This window comes from Tupaia chinensis, unplaced genomic scaffold (genome assembly GCF_000334495.1).
Source record: "Tupaia chinensis unplaced genomic scaffold, TupChi_1.0 Scaffold000146_1, whole genome shotgun sequence".
Taxonomy (NCBI): Eukaryota; Metazoa; Chordata; class Mammalia; order Scandentia; family Tupaiidae; genus Tupaia; species Tupaia belangeri.
Window position 1 is genome coordinate 16,079,250 of NW_006159616.1, and position 22,042 is coordinate 16,101,291.

Here is a 22,042-nt window from a genome sequence, read left to right on the forward strand (position 1 = left end):
ACCATGGATAAAAAAGTTGATTCTCCTAATCATTATCAGGATGCATTTATAAAAAGCTATAAAACTTCAAAGAAGAGAGAAATGTTTTCCTAAACAAACAAACAAACAAAACAAACAAAAGAAACAAAAAAAGTAAGTTAGTTTGTTGCAAGTTATATAAAAGGTTACTTAAAACCTTCATTTTCTTCTATTTTCCTTTTCTGATTTTCATGGGTGTGATTTTAATGTATCATTCAAGGTCGAGAAGGAATCCCTGAATTCTCTAAAGAGCACCAGAGAGTGAGCTGACTTATCAGGTAAACAATCATACTCACTTCTTAAAGACATAACTATAAATGGCATACGAAGCCCTGATTAATGGAAGACCTTGCAGTCCCCCATGGGCCAATATCACTAAGCAGTTCTAGACAAACTTTTCTCACTGCGCAGTCCCACAACATTACCTCCATTCAAGGGCAAATAAAAGGCAGTGCCAATCAGAACTCCGGTAGGAATGGAGACCTCTTTTGTGTAAATTGGTTGGGAAGAAAGAATTAACTGCTGTTTGTTCTGGCAAGATCGAACATTTAAACACATTGGGTATATAATATTAACTTCTATCTAAGTTGATTTTTTTTTTTTTTTTGCTGTAGGGCACGTATGCTTGCCAGAAGGACAGAGAGAGACAGATAGTCAGAAAGCAAGAAATCACCCCCCAGGGGGGATGGCCATGCTGCAATCCCTTCTCCTCCATTCTCCTCTAGGGATCTTGGGCACGCACACACACGTGCCTGGTGTGACTTTAAGCCACCAGGTCCGGGACTCGAACCATGGTTGACGACATGGGAGTCCAGAGACGTAGCCATTATGCCAACTGCTGGTTCCCGATTTTTAAATAATTTTTTTTTTTTGAGAGGTTTTCGCTATAGGGCGCATGCACTGGCCAGACAGACAGAGAGAAACATAGAGACAGAAAGCGAGAAATCACCCCCCAGGGGGGATGGTCATGCCGCAATCCCTTCTCCTCCATTCTCCTCTCGGGATCTTGGGCACGCACACACACACACCCGGCGTGAGTTTTAAGCCACCGGGTCCGAGACGCGAACTGCGGTCAACTACGTGGGAGTCCAGCGACATAGCCATTACGCTAACTGCTGGTTCCCTAAATAATTATTATTTTAAAAATGAAAACATTGAAAAGAAAAATACTACTGGTTATAAGTAAGAAACTCTTTTTAATGTTACACATGCAAACTCTCCAAAGAACAAGCCCATTGATAAGCTACTCAATTTGTTTTTAAAGCTTTTGCCATAAGGCACATGAGCTGACTTGACCAGAGGGACAGAAAGAGACAGTGAGAGGGAAAGTAAGAAATCACCACCAGGGTGATGGCATGCTGCAATCCCTTCTCCTCCTGGGATTTTGGGCATGCACACACACCTGGCTTAAGTTTTAAGCTACCAGATCTGGGACTTGAAAACATGATCGGCCATGTGGGAGTCCAGTGCCTTAACCCCTATACCACTGGCTAACCCCTAAACTACTCAATTTTTATGAAAAGGCTTCAAGAATTTCAGTGGAAGGAAGAACATCAAAAGGAAAAGCATCAACAAGAATGAAGGTAAATATTCAACCCCTAAAATCAGGTATTTTCAGACATGCTAATGGACAGTATATTTTAGTATGTTGTGGGAGTATTATAACCAAGTTACAGAAAGCCTAGATGAATGTATTAAGCTATGGGAACCATTTTGGCAAGTATACGATCCATAAGTGGGACGTACTCTTAACAGGGGAGAATGATTTATGCAGCATTATAACAAAATAAATGATGCTAAAGTTTGGGGCTTATTCTAGCTAAACCTGTAATTATAGCTTATTTTGGGTAACAAATGAAATAAAGTTTTCCATATACCTACCTCTTTAGAGGCTATTCAATCTCTTAACAAGATAGCTGAACTAGAACAAGAGCCAAATAGTTTTAATACATCAGGAACAAAGAGAAGTGTCCACTTTAGAAAAAAATTATTATCTACTAAAAAAAAAATCAAGAAGGAAAAACCTTACGTTTTAACTTTCTATGATAACTTCATGGCCATTTAAGAGTCTATGATTTAAAAAGATACACAAAGAGGTTTATTTGTCCAACGTGTCTGAGAAACACTGTGAAGGTACATCTTCACAGTCACTCAACTGCTGTCTTCTGCTGGGTCCTGCCCAGAGGATTCTGCAGCATCCACTGAATTTTTGTTCTCACAAGCGTCACAGCCCTCCAAAAAAGAACAAGAGCAGGTAGGTTATTTGATGCTAGTCATCTGAAGAGTTTTAAAATCAGAGAAAGGCTAGTCATGCAATACACTTTTAACTCTCCAACTTATTCATGTCTGAAAATATCCATTATAGTGGATTTTTTAAACATTTATTTATCTCCTGATTTGTTGTGATCTTCCAGCTGCCACCGGGTCCAGGACTTGAACTACAGTTGGCCACATGGGAGTCCAATGCCTCAACCACCATGCCACCTGTTGGCCCCTATAACCGATTTTTTATTATTAGAAGGTAAACAGTAGAAATTGTTTAAATACTTTAAAAAAAATTATTTTGAGGCTCACTCTTTATATACCCTGTTAAAAAACCCAGAGAAACATTTTAAAAATACTCTTCTAGTAACCAGTGCAGTTTGTGCTTTTTTGATGAGAATAAGACAGGAAGGGACTGAGGTAAGGGACATTCCAAACACCTATAATAAAACAATAAAACCTGATAGACAGGAGGTGGTTGACAGATTGAATCTGAAACCAATAAGAAACAAGATAGCATCTGGAATGACCACTGCTTACCCTTCGAACTCATTATACCCCATGACACTCTGTACATGCCATGACAGTTTACAATAACCGTGACAACAATCAGAACTACCATAGTAAGGCTAGAAAATAGGAGGACAGTGGTTCCAGGAAAACCACCACCCCCTTCTCAGAAAAATCATGAATAAACCACCTCTTACTCAGCCTGGCATTAAGCCAAGTCATAAAAGCCAGATGCCACAGAAGTTCACGGCCCGGCCTACGGGGCAGCCCTCCTAGCTCTCCTTTTGGGTAACAGTTTTCACCTTCCTCTTGAGGCTTGCAGGCAGGGAAGCAGTGGGCAGGGCAGTGTGTTTCAGGCTTATTCCCTGATCCTGTCTACCCAGGGAGGGAATGAAACTATTCACCTATCTCCCCTCATGGGGCAGCAGCTCCACTATGGAGTAATCTGCTCTGCACACTTTCCTTAATAAACCTGTTTTCACTCTCCCTCAAAGAATGAAACTGTTCACCTATCTCCCCTCATGGGGCAGCTCCACTATGGAGTAATCTGCTCTGCACACTTTCCTTAATAAACCTGTTTTCACTCTCCCTCAAAGGCTCACTCTTAAATTCTCTCCTGCACAGAGCCAAGGACCCTCCCACTCCAGGTGGAGACTCCCATGGTCAAACCTCCCCAGTAACAAGATCCCACATGACTATTCTTAAATGGCAGAAACTCATTCTTTTCTTTCAAAATAGGAATAGGGGAGAGGACTCTGAGAGGATGTTAGAGTTGAAAACCCGAGATCCTACTCCCCTCCTAGATGACAACTGCACGAACTGCAGTCTGGTGAAACTAATCTGGAACTCTGCAGTCTATCTGAAGGCCTCCAACCTCTGGAGAAAGGCTGAGGTGAGAAACTACACTTAGCACTTAGTTTCTGTCAATTTCGGCTTGCAGCACAGTGGCAGCTACCCATTCCCAACCCCTGGGGCAGGCTGCTACACGTGTGCTCCTGGAGCAGCTTACATGCAGCTTACTGTAGTCAGGGTAGGCGAGAAAGACCCTGCCCTCCAGAAGCTGAGGATCTCTGATCTGACTGCTGGCTGCTTCTGATCTTGGAGGTACCATCGTTACGACCTCCCCCCAATTCTGCACAGCCCCTTTGCCTTTAGCTGAAGCAACTTCCAGAGGATTTAAGGAGCCAGCCCCTTATCTTTTTCTTTCCTCCACCTTCGTTTTTCTTTTCCCCCTTTTGGGAGCCAGTTATTCAAAATCAGTTACTGTGCACACCCAGGGAAAGGCACAAGTATAAAAGGATCTGAGGACACCTTGAGTTTAACCCTCCTGCTAATCTCCAACAAACTAAACAAAACCCTGCAATTCTTGGGGACGGAAGAGAATCTTATTCCCAGGGTCACTATTATTTTCAAATGCCCAATTCCCAACAAAAAAATTACAAGGCATACAAAGAAACAATAAAGTATGGGCCATTTGAAGGAAAAAAAAGACCAACAGAAACAGTCCCTGAGAAAGATCAGAAGGAAAACTGGCTACACAAAGACTGTGCAACAACTGTCTTAAAGATGTTCAAGAACTGAAGACGTGGACATTCAAGAATGTGATGTATGAACAAAATGGAAATAAAAAGATAGAAAACATGGGAGGACACTAAAAAGAAATTCTGTAACTCAAAAGTACAAAACTAGGGCCAGTAGGTGGCATGGTGGTTAAGGGTGCTGGACTCCCACACAGTCCACCATGGTTCGAGTCCTGGACCTGGTGGCGTGCTTTCTCTCTCTCTCTGACCCTCTCTGGTCAAATAAATAAATAAATAAATAAATAAATAAATAAAGAAAGAAAGAAAGAAAGAAAGAAAGAAAGAAAGTTAAATAAAATAATGCTTTAAAAAAGTACAAAACTAAAATGAAAAATTCACTGGCGGTATTTAAAGGCCAATTGAGCGAGCAGAAGAAAAGACTACATGAACTTGAACTGTCAAGTCTAAGAAAACAAAGGAAAAAGATGGAAGAAAAAGTAATACAGCCTACAGGGACATGTAGGACACCATCAAGTAAATTGTCATAAGCCTTGTGGGAATCTAGAAAAAGAAGAAAGAGATAAAAGGGTAGAGATTAAAAATGGCTGAAAACTCCCCAAATTTGATACAAGACAGGAACAGAGACTAAAGAAACTCAACAAACTCCAAGTAGGATGAACTCAAGAGTCCGCACTGAGACACAGTAAAATCAAACAGGCTTGAAGACTGTGTCAGGTGCATGTGCATGCATGCCCAAACTCATGAGAGGAAACTTTAGAAAAAAGGGATTGGGGCATAGCCATTCCCTCTGGGGGTGGTATCTCACTTTCCCCCTTTCTGTCTGTCAGGAAGTGCACACACGTTATTAACAACAACAAAAAAGTACTGGCTCTGTGGCACAGGTGTAATGTGCTACCCAAGAGAAGCCAGAACCCACACGGGATGGTGGTTCGAATCCCTGGTCTAGCCAGCCTGAAAAATACAAATGTATGTGAGTGCCCAGAAACTGACAGGCTGGAAGACTGGAGAAAGGGGATCATGGGGTAATCAGACTCCAAGGAGGGTATTCTTCTCTTTTTCTCTCTCCCTCTCTCTCCTACGCTCACTCACACTGTCACGAACAAAGATTTAAAAAAAAAAAGATTTAAAAAGTTAGAAGCAGCAAGGAATCTTAGAATTGAGACATGATAAGGAAGATGAGTGGGCAACAGTTTGAGGGTAGGTGAAGGAAAAATAATAATTACGTTTTAACATCCTTTTAGATACCAGAAAGGGAATATTGGTAGAAGTTTTAATGCATGCAACTTGAACCTAGGTAATGGTTTCACAGGTATATGCATACATCCAAACTTATCAAATGTACACACTAAATATGTGCAGTTTAAAAACATTAAATGTCCTTCAATAAAGCTGTTAAAATTAAAAAAAAATCAAATAGTCTAAAGCCAAAGAGAATCCTCAAAGCAGAAACAAAGAAACAATTCATTATATACTAGAAACTCTCAAGAAGATTACTAGCAAATGTCTCATCAGACATTTTGGAGGCCAGGGACCAGCGGATGTGTAAATGGTTATACCGCTGGACTTGGACATGGCCAACCACAGTTTGAGTCCTGGACCTGGTGGCTTGAAACTCACACCAGGTGTGGGCGCATGCGTGCCCAAAATCCTGAGAGGAGAATGGAGGAAAAGGGGCTGCAGCATAGCCATCCCCCCCGGACGTGATTTCTTGTACTTTCTCTCTCTCTCTCCAGCAAGTGCACGTGCACTATAGCAAAAAGCTCTCTCTAAAAAAAAGAAAGTTTGGAGGCCAGAGGACAGTGGGCCAATGCAATCAACATGCTGAAAGGAAAAAAAAAAGTCAACTAAGAATCCTTTACCTAGCAAAACTGTCCTTCAAAAGTGAGAGGGAATTAAGATATTCCTAGATAAACAGAAGTTAAGGAGGGACTTTGCTACCACTAGACCTGCCAGTGAGAGAGCACTGAAGGTTGAAATGAAAGGACACTAGACAATAACTCAAAGCTGTATGAATCAGTAAAGAGCTCAGTGAAGGTAAATAAATAGGTGATTATAAAAGTTAGTATTATTATTCTTTTTATTTAACTTTATTTATCCATTTATTTTAATTTGACCAAAGAGGGATAGAGTGTGAGAGAGAGACAGAGGAAGAAAGTGAGAAAGCAAGCCGCCAGGTCTGGGACTTGAACCGTGGTTGGCCATGTGGGAGTCTAGCACCCTTAACCACCATGCCACCTGCCGGCCCCAAAAGCTAATATTATTTTAGCAATGATGTGTAACTTCATCATTTTTTTTTTTAATTTTGCTAAAGCATGTATGTGTTTGCTGCATCCAGAGAGAGAGAGAGAAAGAAAGAAAGAGAGAAAGTGAGAAAGTAAGTACCTCATAGGAGAGATCTTCACCGCAATCCCGTCTCCTCCACATTCCTCTTGGAATTTGGGGCACTTACACATATGCCTGGCATGTTTTTCAAGCTGCTAGGTCCCAGACTCAAACTGCACAGTTGGCTATGTGGGATCTAGCTACCTTAACCACAATGCCACTGGCTGGCCCCTTTTTGTTTTCTAAGATTCAAGAGACTAATACACTTAAATAAAACTATTAGTCTAAAAGTTAGTATTATTCTGGCTTTTATGGGTTTGCAATTCTACATTTTGTTTTCTACATCACTTAAGAAATTAAGACATTAAAGATTACTCTGTATTTTTAGACACACAATTAAAGGATCCTGGGACCAGCAGTTGCTGTAATGGCTATATTGCTGGACTCCCATATAGTCAACCTTGGCTTGAATTCCGGACCCAGTGGCTTAAATTCATGCCAGGCGCGTGTGCGTGCATGCCCAAGATCCCGAGAGGAGAATGGAGGAGAAGGGATTGCGGTGTGGCCATCCTGCCTGGGGGGTGATTTCTTGCTTTCTGTCTCTCTGTCTCTCTCTGTCTTTCTGGCAAGCACACGTGCCCTATAGCAAAAACCTCTAAAAAAAAAAAAAAAAGGATCTAATTCTTTCATAACATCAATACCTAAAAGAATATGGGGTTGGAGTTCCAGTGAAGCTAGTGTAAACTGACATCAAATTATATGTTGGGATGATAAACATATCAAGTAATCCCCATGGTTACCACAAAAGAAATAGCAAGTGAACAGGAAGAAAAAGAAAATACAAAGAATTAAAGTATATTTCACTGCAAATATCAACTAAACAGAAAAAGTCAGTAATAGAGAAAATGAGGGAAGGCCTCCTCCATGGTCTGGTGATTAAGGCATCTGGATCCCACATGGTCAACCCTGCAGTTTGAGTCCCAGTCCTGGCAGTGTGAGGAACATACTAGGTGCATGTATGCCCAAAATACCCAAATGAAGGAGAGACAGAGAAGGGACTGCGGTGTGACCATTCTCCATAGGGATTGAGTTCTTGCACTCTCTCTTTAGTGGGTATAAGTGCCCTCTGGCAAGTCAAAACAAAAACAAACAGAAAATGATGGGAAATAGCAAGAAGGCATTTAGTGAACAAATGTAAAAGGATGTCAAAAAGTTTGTGGAAAAATAGAATTAAGGTATAAGTTTATTTTGATGCAATTTTTTTTTGAAATCTATGCATAGTATTTTCATAGCATGCATTTTTCATGAACTTTTTGAAGACTCATATAGTGAAATTACACAGGTAAGTCTCTACCAGTATTTCCTTTAAGTGTGACTGGGTTAAATTTTTTAAACATCTTTAAGTGTGAATGGGTTAAATTTTTTAAACATAGAAGAAACTGATTAAAAAAAATCATGAGCTGGGGCCAGCAGGTGGTGTGGTAGTTAAGGTGCTGGACTTCCACATGGTGGACTGTGGTTCAAGTCCTGGACCCAGCGGTTTGCTTTCTCACTTTCCCTCACTCTGCCTCTTCCAGTCAAATTAAAAAAAATTAGTAATAAAAAGTAACTAATTAAATAATTCTATAAAAAATTTAAAAAGAACATGAGCCAATTATATGTTTATAAGAGACTATATGTTTATAAGAGACTCATTTGAGACACAAATAGTTTTAAAGAGAAAGGATGGAAGAAGGTATTCCATGCAAGTAACAACCAAAAGTGAATAAAAGGTTTCTCTAACTGAGCTAGTCACAAAGACAAATAGTGTAAGATTCTACTTACATGAAGTACCTAGAACAATCAAATTCAGAGAGTCATAAGGTAGAACAGTGGCTCAAGGGGTTAGTGAAGAGGAACGAGGAGTTACAGTTTAATATATACAGAGTTTCAGTTTTGCCAGATGAGCTCAATTCATGGTATGTTGCAGAGAGATGTAAAGCGGGTGCCAGAGAGATGTAAACGTATCTAATACCACTGAACTATACACTTAAAAATAGTCCAAGGTGGTAAATTTTATGTAAAGTGTATTTCACCACAGTGAAAAATGTGGTATCAAATTTTAAAAAGGAAAGAATAGAGAGGACTTCAATAGGTTGCTTACTTCATAAGCCTTTAATATTACACTTTTTTGAACATCTAAGTTTATTGTTAGAATTTTAACTTGACTCGCCAGCCTCTCACATCTTGGTACTTGTCGGGATCAAGATCTCTTACTAGTACAGCCATAACTACTATCATTACGGCTACTACCACCACCAGTTAGAACCACTGGTAAATCGAAGCCTCACTGTTTGGGCTATTCACAAATTATCTGATTGAAAAGACTTCAACAGCAAAAAGACTACTGGAGTTCCACTACGGCTCCTGCTAGGTGTGAATACCACCTCTGCTGTGAATCTTACATCTCAAATTTTAATTCTTTTCAAACATGGACGTTTGTTTGAAATGCATCTCTTACACTTCTTTTCAGTCAATTATACATCAAAGCAGATGTCATTACTCTTTTTTCCCCAACAAAGAAAAAAAAAAATTCTTGGAGTCAAAAATACTCATATTCATAATCCAATTAACTGCATAATCTTATACTAAATATTTAATAACTATATACCATACTTTGTTGGTGATTGTTAGGGACATTAACACCTATCACAGAAGAGCCTGTGAGGATTAAATATGTTAGTGCCATCATGCAATAACACGACTATATTAAGAACGTCGCTGTGTGATAGCTAGTCTTACTATGCTTACTTGGATGCCCATTTCTTGAGGGAGAGTCTGGCTTTGAATCCAAGAACGCACTTTAGCCAGCTCTTCCTTTTGCCCAAGAGAAAACTTCGGCTGTTGCTGCCTCATCCTTTCTAACTTCTGCAGGTCATCTTTTAGTACAACTTCTTTATCCCTGAAAATAAACAAAACAGAGTTTAATGAGGTAGAGTTCTTATTGAGGCATCTATACTTCTTTTGGGCTGTAATATAATTTTACACCTCTTATTAATATAAAATGTACAAAATTTAAAAAATCTACCAAATCATTTCTCTGTCAAGATGGTAAAGTAGGCCCTTTCTTTTTGTTTTTTTTTTCTTGGTGGCAAACACCTGTATGTCTTAATGAAGCACATAGAAGAAACACATTTCCCTTAGCTTTTCTTTTCTTTTAGAATGAAGAACAACCCGTCTTGAAAGGAAGGTTCGTGTACTTCAGTGCCACATTGGAAAGCACCGCCTTTATTTGCTTTTTCATCTCGTGTTGTGTTGCACTAGCATTATAACTCTTTCAACAAATCACTATCCCTCGATTTCAAATAAATGAATTTGAAAATGGATTTTTCCAAGGTTATATATGAAATATTTGAAGTGTATGTTGTATTATAAATACTAAGAAGCCATAAAAACACAGAAACTGAATCTTCCACAGTGCTATCTTACCTCTCAGGTACCTGGTATGTCATGAGAATGCACTCAGGTGTTTGCTCTATCATTCTCCAGATGGACTCTGGAGCTACCCCGGGGAATAGTTCTTTTTTCTGTACATCCTGAGGTTGCTGCTCATTTTGGGAGATTTCTGAAGAATGATCATTACTAGCAAAGTAAACACTGCTGTCACTGCTTCCTATAAAAAAATCAACGATAACAACAAATTAGAAAATACCTTTAAAGACTGATTTGCAAAACTGGCCCTCAATGGAAAACACAAAATAAACAGAAATACTTGTTCACAGATAATAGCTTTCCTCACTACCGCTCCCAGCTTTCATCCCAGGTAGCCTCAACCCCCTGTGAACAGCCTTCTATAGAAAGATCTCTGCTCTTCCCAAGATTTCCTTCTCCATTCCTCGTGAGCTCTCCGTTCTCAGGGCTGCATGTTGTTCCTTACCATCACCCATAACTGTTCTGTCTCCCAAATCACTAACATTTCAGCTTCACATTTTTATTTGCATGTTCAACTGTTCCAACTATAAATTGAGAACAGTGCCTTAGTCTTCCCCTTTGGCTCCCTTATTATTTAAAGTTCACAGTTCATCATTCAATAACACCCCTTAAAATACTTTAAGACCTCTTTCTGCCTCTGACTCTATACAACTATCAAGATCCTGTCAACTCCAATATAGCCAATAGGTGACTTTGATCTCATCTAAATGCAGGCAGCCAAACACATGGAGAAAGAGCACAGTACATTGGTTCTACAATAAATTCATCATTACCAGCCTCAAAAGGGCCAACGAAGGACCGGCCAGTCTCACAGGCTAGAGGTTAAGGAAGGCAGATAGCACATGGTTCCCCACACAGTTCAAATTCTAGTCCTGATGGCCTGAGAAACATGCCAGGTGCATGCACATGTATGCCTCCAACTACCAACAGGATGGAGAAATGGAGGAGAAGGTATTGCACCATGACTATGCCCTACTGAGGGTACCCCACCCCCTTGTTTCTCTCTCTCTGATGAGCACATACATCTTCTGGTGATTTAAAATTCTCTATTTTTCTCCCTCACTGTCACCGATTTCACAGGAAAAAGGTAGCCATGAGAAAGAAAATTCATCATACTCCTGATGTCAAACACATACAATTACTCATTTATACACTTCCTCCTCACCTTACTCCTGTTAAAATGGAGAAATCATTCATCCCTAGGCCCATCTCTTTATGGTTGCTGTGAAGTTTTATAGATCACTCCTTTCCCATCTTGTATCAGACCATTCTAGATAATTTTCATTTACTTAGAAACAAGTAAAAGCATGAAATGAACAAAAACATTTGTCTAATTAAAAAGGAACTATGTGGGTAAATATAAGGCAATTTTCTTCATTAAAAAAAATTTGGGCCGGTACACAGTGTAGTAGTTAAGGGAACCAGATCCCACATGACCAACCACAGTTCGAATCCTAACCCAAGGAGCTTAAAAAACCATGCCAAGCACCTGTGCGTACATGCCTTAAATCTCAACAGGAAGTAGAAAAGGAGAAGGAACTGCAAATGTGACCAGGTCCCCTTGGGGGGTGGAGGTGGGGTGTTTTTACTCTCTCTCTCTCCCTGACAAGTGCACATGCTTTCTGGCAATTAAAAAAAATTCTAAAAGAAAATCAACTGTTTAAAGAAAAAAATGTTATTGTGGAATTTACAACACATTATTATAATATATTGCAAAAATAGTGCAAAAAATAAAGGGTGAGATGGAAGTACTCTGCTTTAATGCTCTTATACAAAAAGGATTAAGAGTTGTAATATATATTTTAATTACTTATTAAATTTCATTTATTATTATTTAATTTGCTATAGGGCATGTGTGCTCACCAGAGACAGAGAAGGAAAGAGAGAAAAACAAGCCACCAGGTCCAGGACTTGAGCTGCAGTCGGCCATGTGGGAGTCTAGCACCTTAACCACCATACCATCTGCTTGTACCCAAGAGGTGTAATATTTGAAGGTTGGGCTGGCTCCTTGGCCTAGTGGTTAAGGGAACTGGATCTTACATGGCCAACAGAGCAGTTTGCATCCAGGCCCAGTGGCTTGAAAAACATGCCAGGCATGTGTGGGTACATTCCTCAAATCCTGACAAGATGCAGAATCAGAGGAGAATGGATTGCGGTGTAACCACACTCCACTGCAAGGGTGCTTTCTCCCTCTGACTCTTTGGTGAATATATGTGCCCTGTGCGTGTGGCGAGGGTGGTGGTGGTGGGGGATTGAAGGTAAACTGTGAAGTAAAAGAGGTACACTGTAAATTCTAGAGCAACAACAAAAAAGTGGGCAAAAAAATGAAAGGAAAAAAAAATAGAGAGGCATGCTTGAGAAGCTAATACTGGAGAAAAAAATGAATAAAAATATACAATTAACCCAGAAGGAGAAGGGTAGAAGGAAAGGTGCAAATAGTAGATGAGATAAAAACTAAATAAACAGCAGGATGGAAGATCTAATTTAAAGCCAAGCAGGTCAATAATCACATTAAATGTTAATGGTCAAAGGAAGCACCTGAATTAAAAGGCAGAGATTGCCATAAGGACAAACTGGTTATAAGAATATCACTTTCAGTAAAAGACAATAATAAATTAAAAGTAAAAAGAAAAAACATACCATGTACACACTATTCACAATAAAGTTGGATATTCTACTGATACCAAAGTAGATTTCAAGGCAAGATATATTTCAAGACAAAGAAATCAATTTGTCATGTGGACATAATAACCTTAAATGGGTATGCGTTTACTAAAAGAGTTTCAAAAAACTTATCTAACTGCAAGAAGAAAAAGACAAATTCACAATCATAGCTGGATATTATAACAGTCTGTCATAAAAACCAACAGTGATACATTGACTAATTTACTCCTTTATACCTGTGGACACTATCAGAAAATCATCATTAAAGTTTCTCTTCCCACTGTAGTCACATCTAAGTCAGAGTCTCCTCAAGAGGCCAACTAGTCGTGGAAGCTCTTCATCAGAGGGCTGAGCTTTGAAACAATCAATGATAGTCTGAGGAGCCATTCTGAGCAATGGGGAACACTCATGTACTGGGTGGTAAGGGGAGATCCAAGCACTAAGTGCTCCAGGAGCTTTGGGTTTGTCACATATGCCACTGTGGAGCAGGCAGACGCAGCCATGAATACAAGGCCACACAAGGTGGATGGAAGAGTTGTGGAAACAAAAAGGGCTGTTTCAAGAGAAGAGTCTCAAAGAGCAGGTGTGTACTTAACTGTGGAAAAGATCAATATTGATGGCATTAAAGAAGATACTGAATAATACTGTCTAAGAAATTGTTTTTAATGTGTGGGAAAACTGAAGTGATGACTGAAATCATTAACTTTTTCCAGGAGTGAAACCAAGAAGGAATGAATGGCAGGGCTAGCAGATGGTGTGGAGGTTAAGGTGGTTGGATCCCACATAATTGATTGCATGGTTAGAGTACCAGACCCAGTGTCTTGAAAAACACATTGGGCATGTGTGCAGGTGCATCTAATATCCCATAAGGGACTACAGCATGGCCATCCACTGTGGGAGGTGCTTTCTCATTTTCTCTTTTTCTCTTTGTTGAACTCGTGAATCCTACAGCCAAAAAAATTAAAAAAAAAAAGAAACAAACAAACAAAAGCATGTCTAACAGGATCCCACTGTGATCTACCCCCAGCCTCAACCAGCCCAGATCATGGGCACATGCATGCATGCCCAGCATGCACAGGGAAGCCACTTTGGGACATGAATCTGTGACTTTTCCACATGGGTTCAGCATCAGAGAGTACTGTGTTACTTCTGCATCACCAGCTGCTCTCCCCAACAGATTTTTGAAACCAACATTATCCTGATACCAAAACCAGACTAAAACAATACAAAAAAAGAAAGCAACAAATCAACATTTCATACAACAAACACAATAACCCTTACAAAATATTAGGAAAGGGAATCCAGAAATATATAAAAAGGGTAAAATAGCATAACTAAAAACAAGGTTAATTTAATTATTTAAGAATTAATATAATTTGCCATATTGATAAAACAATTATCTTAATAGATGAAGAAAACCATATCCATAAACTAAAGGATTTCCTCAATCTGATAAACCGCATTTAAGGGAAACCTAGATTTAATATCATATTAATAGTGAAACTGCTTTCCCCTTAAGACTGAACAAGGCAAGAATGTCTTTTTGTCACTTTTTCTATTCACTACCGCACTGGGGACTTAGCCAGTTAAATAAGGCGAAACAAATAATGACATAGAGATTAGAAAGAGAGAAGTAAAACTATATTTGCAGACAATAAAATTGCATAGATCCTACAGAACCTACAAAAGAGCTACTAAATCTAACAAACGAGGGACCAGCAAATGGCATAATGGTTATGTCACTGGACTCCTATGTATAGTCAACCACAGTCTGAGTCCTGGACCCAGTGGCTTAAAACTCTGCCAGGAACATGTGCTTGCATGCCCCAAATCCTGAGAAGAGAATGGAGAAGAAAAGATTGTGGCATCACCCTGGGGAGTGATTTCTTGCTTTCTGTCTCTCTGGCAAGTGCATGCACCTTATAGCAAAAATCTCTCTCTAAAAAAAAAAAGACTCTCGGGACCAGCAGTTAGCATAATGGTTATGTCGCTGGACTCCCATGTAGTCGACTGCTGTTTGAGTCCTGGACCTGGTGGCTTAAACTCACACTGGGCGCATGTATGCGCGTGCCCAAGATCCCCAGAGGAGAATGGAGAAGGGGTTGCAGCGGGCATCCCCCGGGGGGTGATTTCTTCTTGCTTTCTGTCTCTCTCTGTCTTTCTGGTGAGCACACGTGCCCTATAGCAAAAAAACAAAACAAACAAAAAAAAAAGCTCTCAAAAAAAAAAAAAACAGACTCTCTTAAAAAGGAAAAAAAAAAAAGAGGAGCCAGCAGATGGTATATGGTATAGTGGTTATGGTGCTGAACTTCTACATGGCCAATCGTGGTTCAAGTCCCAGATCAGCCACCTTGAAAATCACGCTGGGTGTGTGTGCATGCATATACAAAACACCAGGGAGGATTGTAGAGTGGCCATCATCCTTGGGGATGTATTTAAAGAAAACCTAGATTTAATATTTAGAATTAAACCTAGATTTCTCACTTTCCTTCTTGCTGTCTCTGACTCTCCAGCAAGTGTATGTGCCCTATAGCAAAAACCTAAAAACACATACACACATATAATAAATGAGTTCAGCAAGAATACAGAATCCAAATTCAAAATATAAAATTTGATTGAATTTCTATATGCTAACAACAAATCACTGGAAATGGAACATTTGTAAATGCTATGTACAATAACATCAAAAATTATAACATCCTTAGGGATAAATTTAGCAAAGTATGTGTAAGACATGTACACTGAAAATTACAAAGCACTGCTGAAAAAAAAGTAAAGGCATATATAAATAGAGAAATACACATGACTGCGGACTCAATATTGCTAGAAAGATAATTCTTCCAAAATTGATCTATAGATAGACTCAACACAATCTCCATCAAAATCCCAGCAGATTTTTCTGCAGACACTGAGAAACTGATCTAGGACCTTGGTTCATATAATTACATACCCCTAATATCCAGTATCATTTTGAAAAGAAAAGCAGGCAGCTGTGTGACACAGTAGTACTGTGCTGCTCAAGAGAAGCTAGATTCCACATGGCAACTGCAGTTCAAATCCCTGTGCCAGTCAGCCTGAAATACACCATAATGCATGTGAATGTACGGGATCTGATGGTCTGGAGGACTGGAGGAATGGATTGTGGTATGACCAGACCTTATGAGGGTGCTCATCTCTCTGTTATTCTCACATGAATGTGTATAAATTCTATTATAAATAAAGGAAAAAAATTACTGTAAGATGAATAAAACTGGATGACTTACCCTACCAAATTTCAAGGCTTTCTTGAAAGCTCAAAAGAGCATGGCATAACCTAAAGCTAGGTATATAGATCAAAGGAACAGAAAAGAGTACAGAAATAAACACGCATACATGTGACCAATTTATTTTCAACAAAGATGCTGAAATATCCAACAGCGGAAAAATGCAGGTTTTCAACAAATAGAGCAGAAACTGGATATCCATACAGGATAAAAGTATTTCAACCCTTACCTCAAAACAAAAATTAACTCAAAATGGGTCATACATCTAACTATAAGAGCTAAATCTACAAAACCTCCAAGAGAAAACACAGGAGACTATTTAGTGACTTTTGGTTAAGGAAAGAGTTACTAAAAAGGGCGCTTAAAAGTACAACATGTAACATAAAAAACTCAGTAAGCTGAATTTCATTAAAAAAATTCTCTTCAAAAGATACTGTTAATAAAATGAAAAGGCAAGTCACACATAGAGAGGAAATTTTGCAAAACATGCTTAATAAAGGACTTGTATCCAGAATATATATAGAACTCTTACTACTCAATAAGAGAACTAATAAACTTCCCAGGGAAAAAATGTGCAAGAGATTTGAACAGATATCATCAAAGATGACACATGGAGGGCAAATAAGTACATGAAAAGATACTAACATCACCGGTCAACATATATCGATTTCATTCCTCTAGGTATTTACCCAAAGGAAGAGAAGAGAAAACATATATTCACAAAAAAGACATATTCAAATGCTCAAAGCAGAAACAGCTTAAAACTGGAAACAACCCAATAACCTCTGTCCAATCTGTCAACTGGTGAATGGAGATCCACACAATGAAATTCTACTCAGCAATAAAAAGGAATAAACTACAGATACATGCAATAAGGATGAATCACAAAGGCTTATGCAACTGAAAAAATGCCAACACAAAACACTGTGGACTGCCTGATTCAATTTATATGAAATAGAGAAAAAGCAAAACGAACAGGACAGAAGTACATCAGTGGTTTACAGGAGCCAAAGGATCAACGAAGGAATGATGCTAACGGTTCACGGGAACATTTGGGAGGTGATGGAAATATTCTTTGTGGTGATTGTAGTGGGGGGTCATAATAGTGTACACTTCTATGAAAATTCTTTTTCCGCACACCTAAAATTGGTGAATTTTATTGCATGTAAATATACCCCAACAGAGCTTAGCAGATGAAAACAAAACTAAACTTTACTTCTGTACTAGTGCCAAAACCAGGTAGCCCATGACATGGTGAGAATTTGGCAATGGTGTTTGAGGAATCCTGATCCACTACCTGATGCTGTAGAACCAGTTCCAGATGGAGATTCCTTGTGAAGTACTGCAGAGAGTTTGCCAGCAGCAGGATGATGGATCTTGTTCCCCCTGTTGCCTGTAACATGCTGCCAGCAAGAAAGGCCACAAGATAAGAGACCTGAACATCTTGAGCGTCACATTATAAAATAACGGGTAGAGCATCAACTTCACATGTTAAACTGAGACACATAGATAATGGAGACATTAAAAACTTTTCAGCCTATCCCCACGAATGTGGTCAGTTCCTTTGTACATAATATTAAAGATACTACTGTTTTCTGAGCATGTACTATCAGGTTGTCAGAAAAGTCCTAACATATTTCTGTTTTTCTATGAAAAATGTGTCATGGCTTTTCTGACAACCCAATATATACCAGGCACCACACAGTATATGCTTTGAATTTTTTTGCTGTTATTCAGCAACTACATAGTGAGCATTTCATATGTTCCAAATACTAGGAATACAATTTTGAACAAAACACAGTTCCAGGTACCCTGGACATCTATTGCATGGGGAGATGTAGTATATATGCATCATTTAATCCTCACAATGAGCTATTAAGTATTCATCTTTCCATTTTCCTAATAAGGAAAGAAAGAAAAAGGTTAAATAACATATCTGGCTAGCCCACCTAACTAGTGACAGAGCTGGGATCGGAATCCATGTCTTGCTCCATAGCCCAGGCTTTGCTCATGGTGATTCGCTGCCTTACCTTCGATTTTTAGCAAGTGCATTAATACAAGGCTTTCAAAAAGTGGGCATACTGGGGCCTGCAGGTGGTGTGGTTGTTAGATGCTGGACTACCACATGGCTGACCATGGTTAGATTTCCAGACTTGGTGGATTGAAAATCATGCCAGGCCAGGGCCAGCAGATGGTGTGGTGTTTGAGGCACTGAACTCCCACAGAGTCAACCATGATTTGAGTACCAGAGATGGCAGCTTGCTTTCTCACTTTCCCTTTCTCTCTCTCTGTCTCTCTCCAGTCAAATTAAATATAATAAGATCATTAATACAATTTAAAAAATTATTTTTAAAAAAAGAGAAAAGAAAGGGAAAAAATGACAGGCATGTATGCATACATGCATGCCCAAAATCTGAGGAGGAGAACAGAGAAGGGATTCAGGTATGGCCATTTCCCCTGAAGGATGATTTCTCACATTCCCTCTCACTGTCTCTCTCCGGCAAGTGTACACCTCCTATGACAAAAACCTGAAAAGAAATGTGAGTACATTTGTTTGAGTTGTACCATCATGTTTTAAACATCTATTAATGAAGGATACTATACCTTGAAGGGAAGACTGAAGAAAAACTTGTGTACATATTCATACTTGTCTTGGATTCTATAATTGTACATCAGATTATAATATTTAATCTGATAAATAAATCTGAGAATGCCTTTTTAGGTAAAGGAATGAAAAGTGAAAGGAAATTGACCAAAAATGTTTTTATTTTTCAGTGTGTCAAACTAGAAACTACCTCGTTTCCTGATAATGACTAAAGTGGCTCGTATTCCCTCCATACACACAGTCGTTTGTTCTACAACTATGCGCTCAAATGTGCAACTGCTGCATTTGTATCTTGTCAATATGACTTATTTCCATTGTACCAGATCATAATCCCAGGTATAAGTGAAACATATATTTTATAGGCAATTAATACATTAAATTTAATACCTGGCTAGCAAATGTTAAAGGGTGGAGGGAACCTAGTGCACAAAGAAAACTTGAAAGACAGCACTCTGGGGAAAATCTCACAAAGTATAGATTTCTTCCATTCTTGCCTTGTAAATGGAGTTGGCTAGATATAGTGCATGTTTCTGAAGAACAAGGCTTACAATTAGTTGTAAGCAGACTACCTACTCGGATTATCGATGTTGAACCCCAAAAGAACCTTTATTTTACTAAGAGGACTCATGGTTACTTCCTTGCTGGTGTGTTGCAAGTTAGCATCACTTACATATTCTAGGCACGTGTCTTTTTTCATCCAATCTGAAGATTCTGATGATCTGGGCATTTCTTCCTGAAGTAAGTTTAACTGTAATGGTGAGCTGCTCCGTGAATTAATAAATGGGTGATCTTCACTCTGCGTCTCCCATTTCTCCTGGACTCTCCTTTGGTTGATGCCTGAAAATGGTGGTTCCAGGTCTGGAGTCACTGTTGATACTGAGGGTGGCATGTCAGGAGAGCCCGTTGCTCCCAAAAATGAATATGGAGAGAAGGACGGTGATGACAGAGGAGAGATTGCAGGTCCATGCAGGAAAATGGTCATAAAAGTATCCAGGTTAGGAGAAGGGAAAGCTGGAAAAGACTGCAGGCCACTAGGCAGAAGTGGCTTAGGCAGACATTCCAGCACAGCTCCTGAGGCTGCATGTTCTCTTTCCAGAGAGCTCATACTTGGCAGGGGGAAAGCTGGAATAAGATACGGCGCCTGGCTGGGAATCATCATGGCAGACGGGAATGCCAGGCCCGAGGCATGGGGAGAGGAGGCAGCAGGAGGGTCCCAGGGTTGCATGTTCTGAAGCTCGCCCCTGCCGTGGGAACAGAGGTCATCAGGAGGGCTCTGGCTGTTGCTGTCCCACAGCACAGGCAGCTTCTTCCGCTTGTGCTTCCCTTTCTTGTAACCAGCTGAACTGGTTTGCTTGGAAGTAGTCTCTCCTAAAAGCATAAAGGTGGAGGCATATTATGGAAAATTAGACTGAAAAAAGAAGAGAAGCATGTTATTTACAGGCAATTTTAAGTAGATGACAAAATAATAAACAATTGTCAATGGTAACTATGTCTACAACAGGAATAACAAAAAAAAAAAGTTCTAAAAAAGAACAAAATTCAGGATAAAAACTGTTGGGATCAGCAGTTAGTGTAATGGCTATGTTGCTGGACTCCCACGTAGTCAACAGTGGTCCGAGTCCCGGACCCGGTGGCTTAAACTCACACCAGGCGTGTGTGCGTGCCCAAGATCCCGAGAGGAGAATGGAGGAGAAGCGACTGCGGAATGGCTATCCCCCTGGGGATTGATTTCTCGCTTTCTGTCTCTCTGTCTCTCTCTTTCTGGCGAGCACATGTGCCCTATAGCAAAAACCTCTCCCCCCCCCAAAAAAAATTGTTGCTATAAAATAATCTTACTTTAGCATCCATCGGCTTCTTAGAAAAATCAGTTTCTCAGACAGAGAAACTAAGAAATAGCCTAGATAAACTAGTGATACAAATACATTTATTTTAGCATCTCTCATCAGTTCCTTAAACATGAAACTCCTGTTGTTCGCTCCCAATTCTCCTAGTACTTAAATATGATTTGTAACAGCTAAAAAGATAAATAGAATATGTTACCTTGAACATATGAATATTTAGCTTTGCTTCTGCTTTCCTGATGAAGATAGGAGATGTAGGGAGATGACAGGATCTTTTCCCGGAATTTATCAACATAATTCTGTTCTTCCTTCTGTGTGTGGGCTGACAGAACAGCCTTTGTAAGTCCTATATGCTTCAGTTCTTCTGAGGCCAAAGGAGCTGGCTGTGTGTTTAGGGTCCAGGGTTCACATGCTAGGGTGGCATTTTCTGCTGAAGATAGATTTAATTTTAATTCCTCTAAATCACTTGTATTTATTTGCTTTATACTTTTTAAACTGTCTTCAGGGAATTTTTATAAACATTATTATAACTACTGTAATATAAAAAAATTGGTTAGTCTGGCACAAAAATTCTTATTTTTCTGTCTTTATATTCTTTGTTCACATTTATAGGCATTTATGGAGTTGTAATAATCAGTTTGCATATATTTATTTAATTTTTTTTTTTTTTTTTTTTTTGCTATAGGGTGCGTGCGCTCACCAGACAGACAGAGACACAGAGACAGAAAATGAGAAATTATCCCCCAGGGGGGATGGCCACACCGCAATCCCTTCTCCTCCATTCCCCTCTCAGGATCTTGGGTATGCATGCACACACGCCCAGCGGGAGTTTAAGCCACCGGGTCCAGGATGCAAACCGCAGTCGACTACATGGGAGTCCAGTGACATAGCCATTACACCAACTGCTGGTCCCTATTTAAATTTTTTTCATTGAAAATATTTTTCTGTTTCTATGAATCTTAAAAAATTTTCTTTTTTTAATCTTTGAATTTATTTTCTAAGTAGGTAATATATTTATGTGGTTAAAATACTGACAAATATCAAAGATATTTAGGGGGGTTGGCAGGTAGAATGGTGGTTAAGGCACTGGATCCCACATGCTGACTGTGCAGTTTGAGTCCCAGAGCCTGAGACTTGAGAGGCACACTAGGTGCATGTATGTGCCAAAGTCCAGAGAGGAGAATGGAGAAGAGAGTGTGGCATGACCAACCCTCCTTGGGGTGATTTCTCATTTTCTCTCTCTGGTGCACACACGGGCCCCATAGTTAAATAAAAAAGTATTTTGAAAATTCTCCCTATTCCTCTCCACCATCTTCCTAATTCTCATTCACACCCACTGCCCCTTGTTCACTGCCCTTGCCCCAACAAGGAAACCATTTCTTTCCCATGTCCTTCACATTTCTTCATATATGTGTGTGTGTGTGTATAACATATAGTGTATGTGTATATATATTATATATATTCATGCATATATATACATATATGTATATAAACATATATATTATATATATATAAAGAATATAAAGACAATACAAAGAAATATAA

The 22,042-nt window shown here is 39.4% G+C and overlaps 1 protein-coding gene across 1 annotated transcript in view; it reads right to left on the bottom strand.

Moving 5' to 3' along the window:
• Positions 1–1,434: 1,434 nt before the first annotated feature.
• PER3 (period circadian regulator 3) overlaps positions 1,435–22,042 on the bottom strand; it is a 60,422-nt gene continuing 39,814 nt past the window's right edge. Inside the window, exons 16-21 of the mRNA XM_014586595.2 lie at positions 20,697–20,927; positions 19,327–20,024; positions 17,349–17,454; positions 10,122–10,305; positions 9,444–9,594; positions 1,435–2,250 (exon numbers count right to left, since the gene is read on the bottom strand). Of these exons, the coding sequence (XP_014442081.1) occupies positions 2,170–2,250; positions 9,444–9,594; positions 10,122–10,305; positions 17,349–17,454; positions 19,327–20,024; positions 20,697–20,927 (1,451 nt within the window). The 3' untranslated portion in view covers positions 1,435–2,169. The remainder of the gene's footprint in view (positions 2,251–9,443; positions 9,595–10,121; positions 10,306–17,348; positions 17,455–19,326; positions 20,025–20,696; positions 20,928–22,042) is intronic.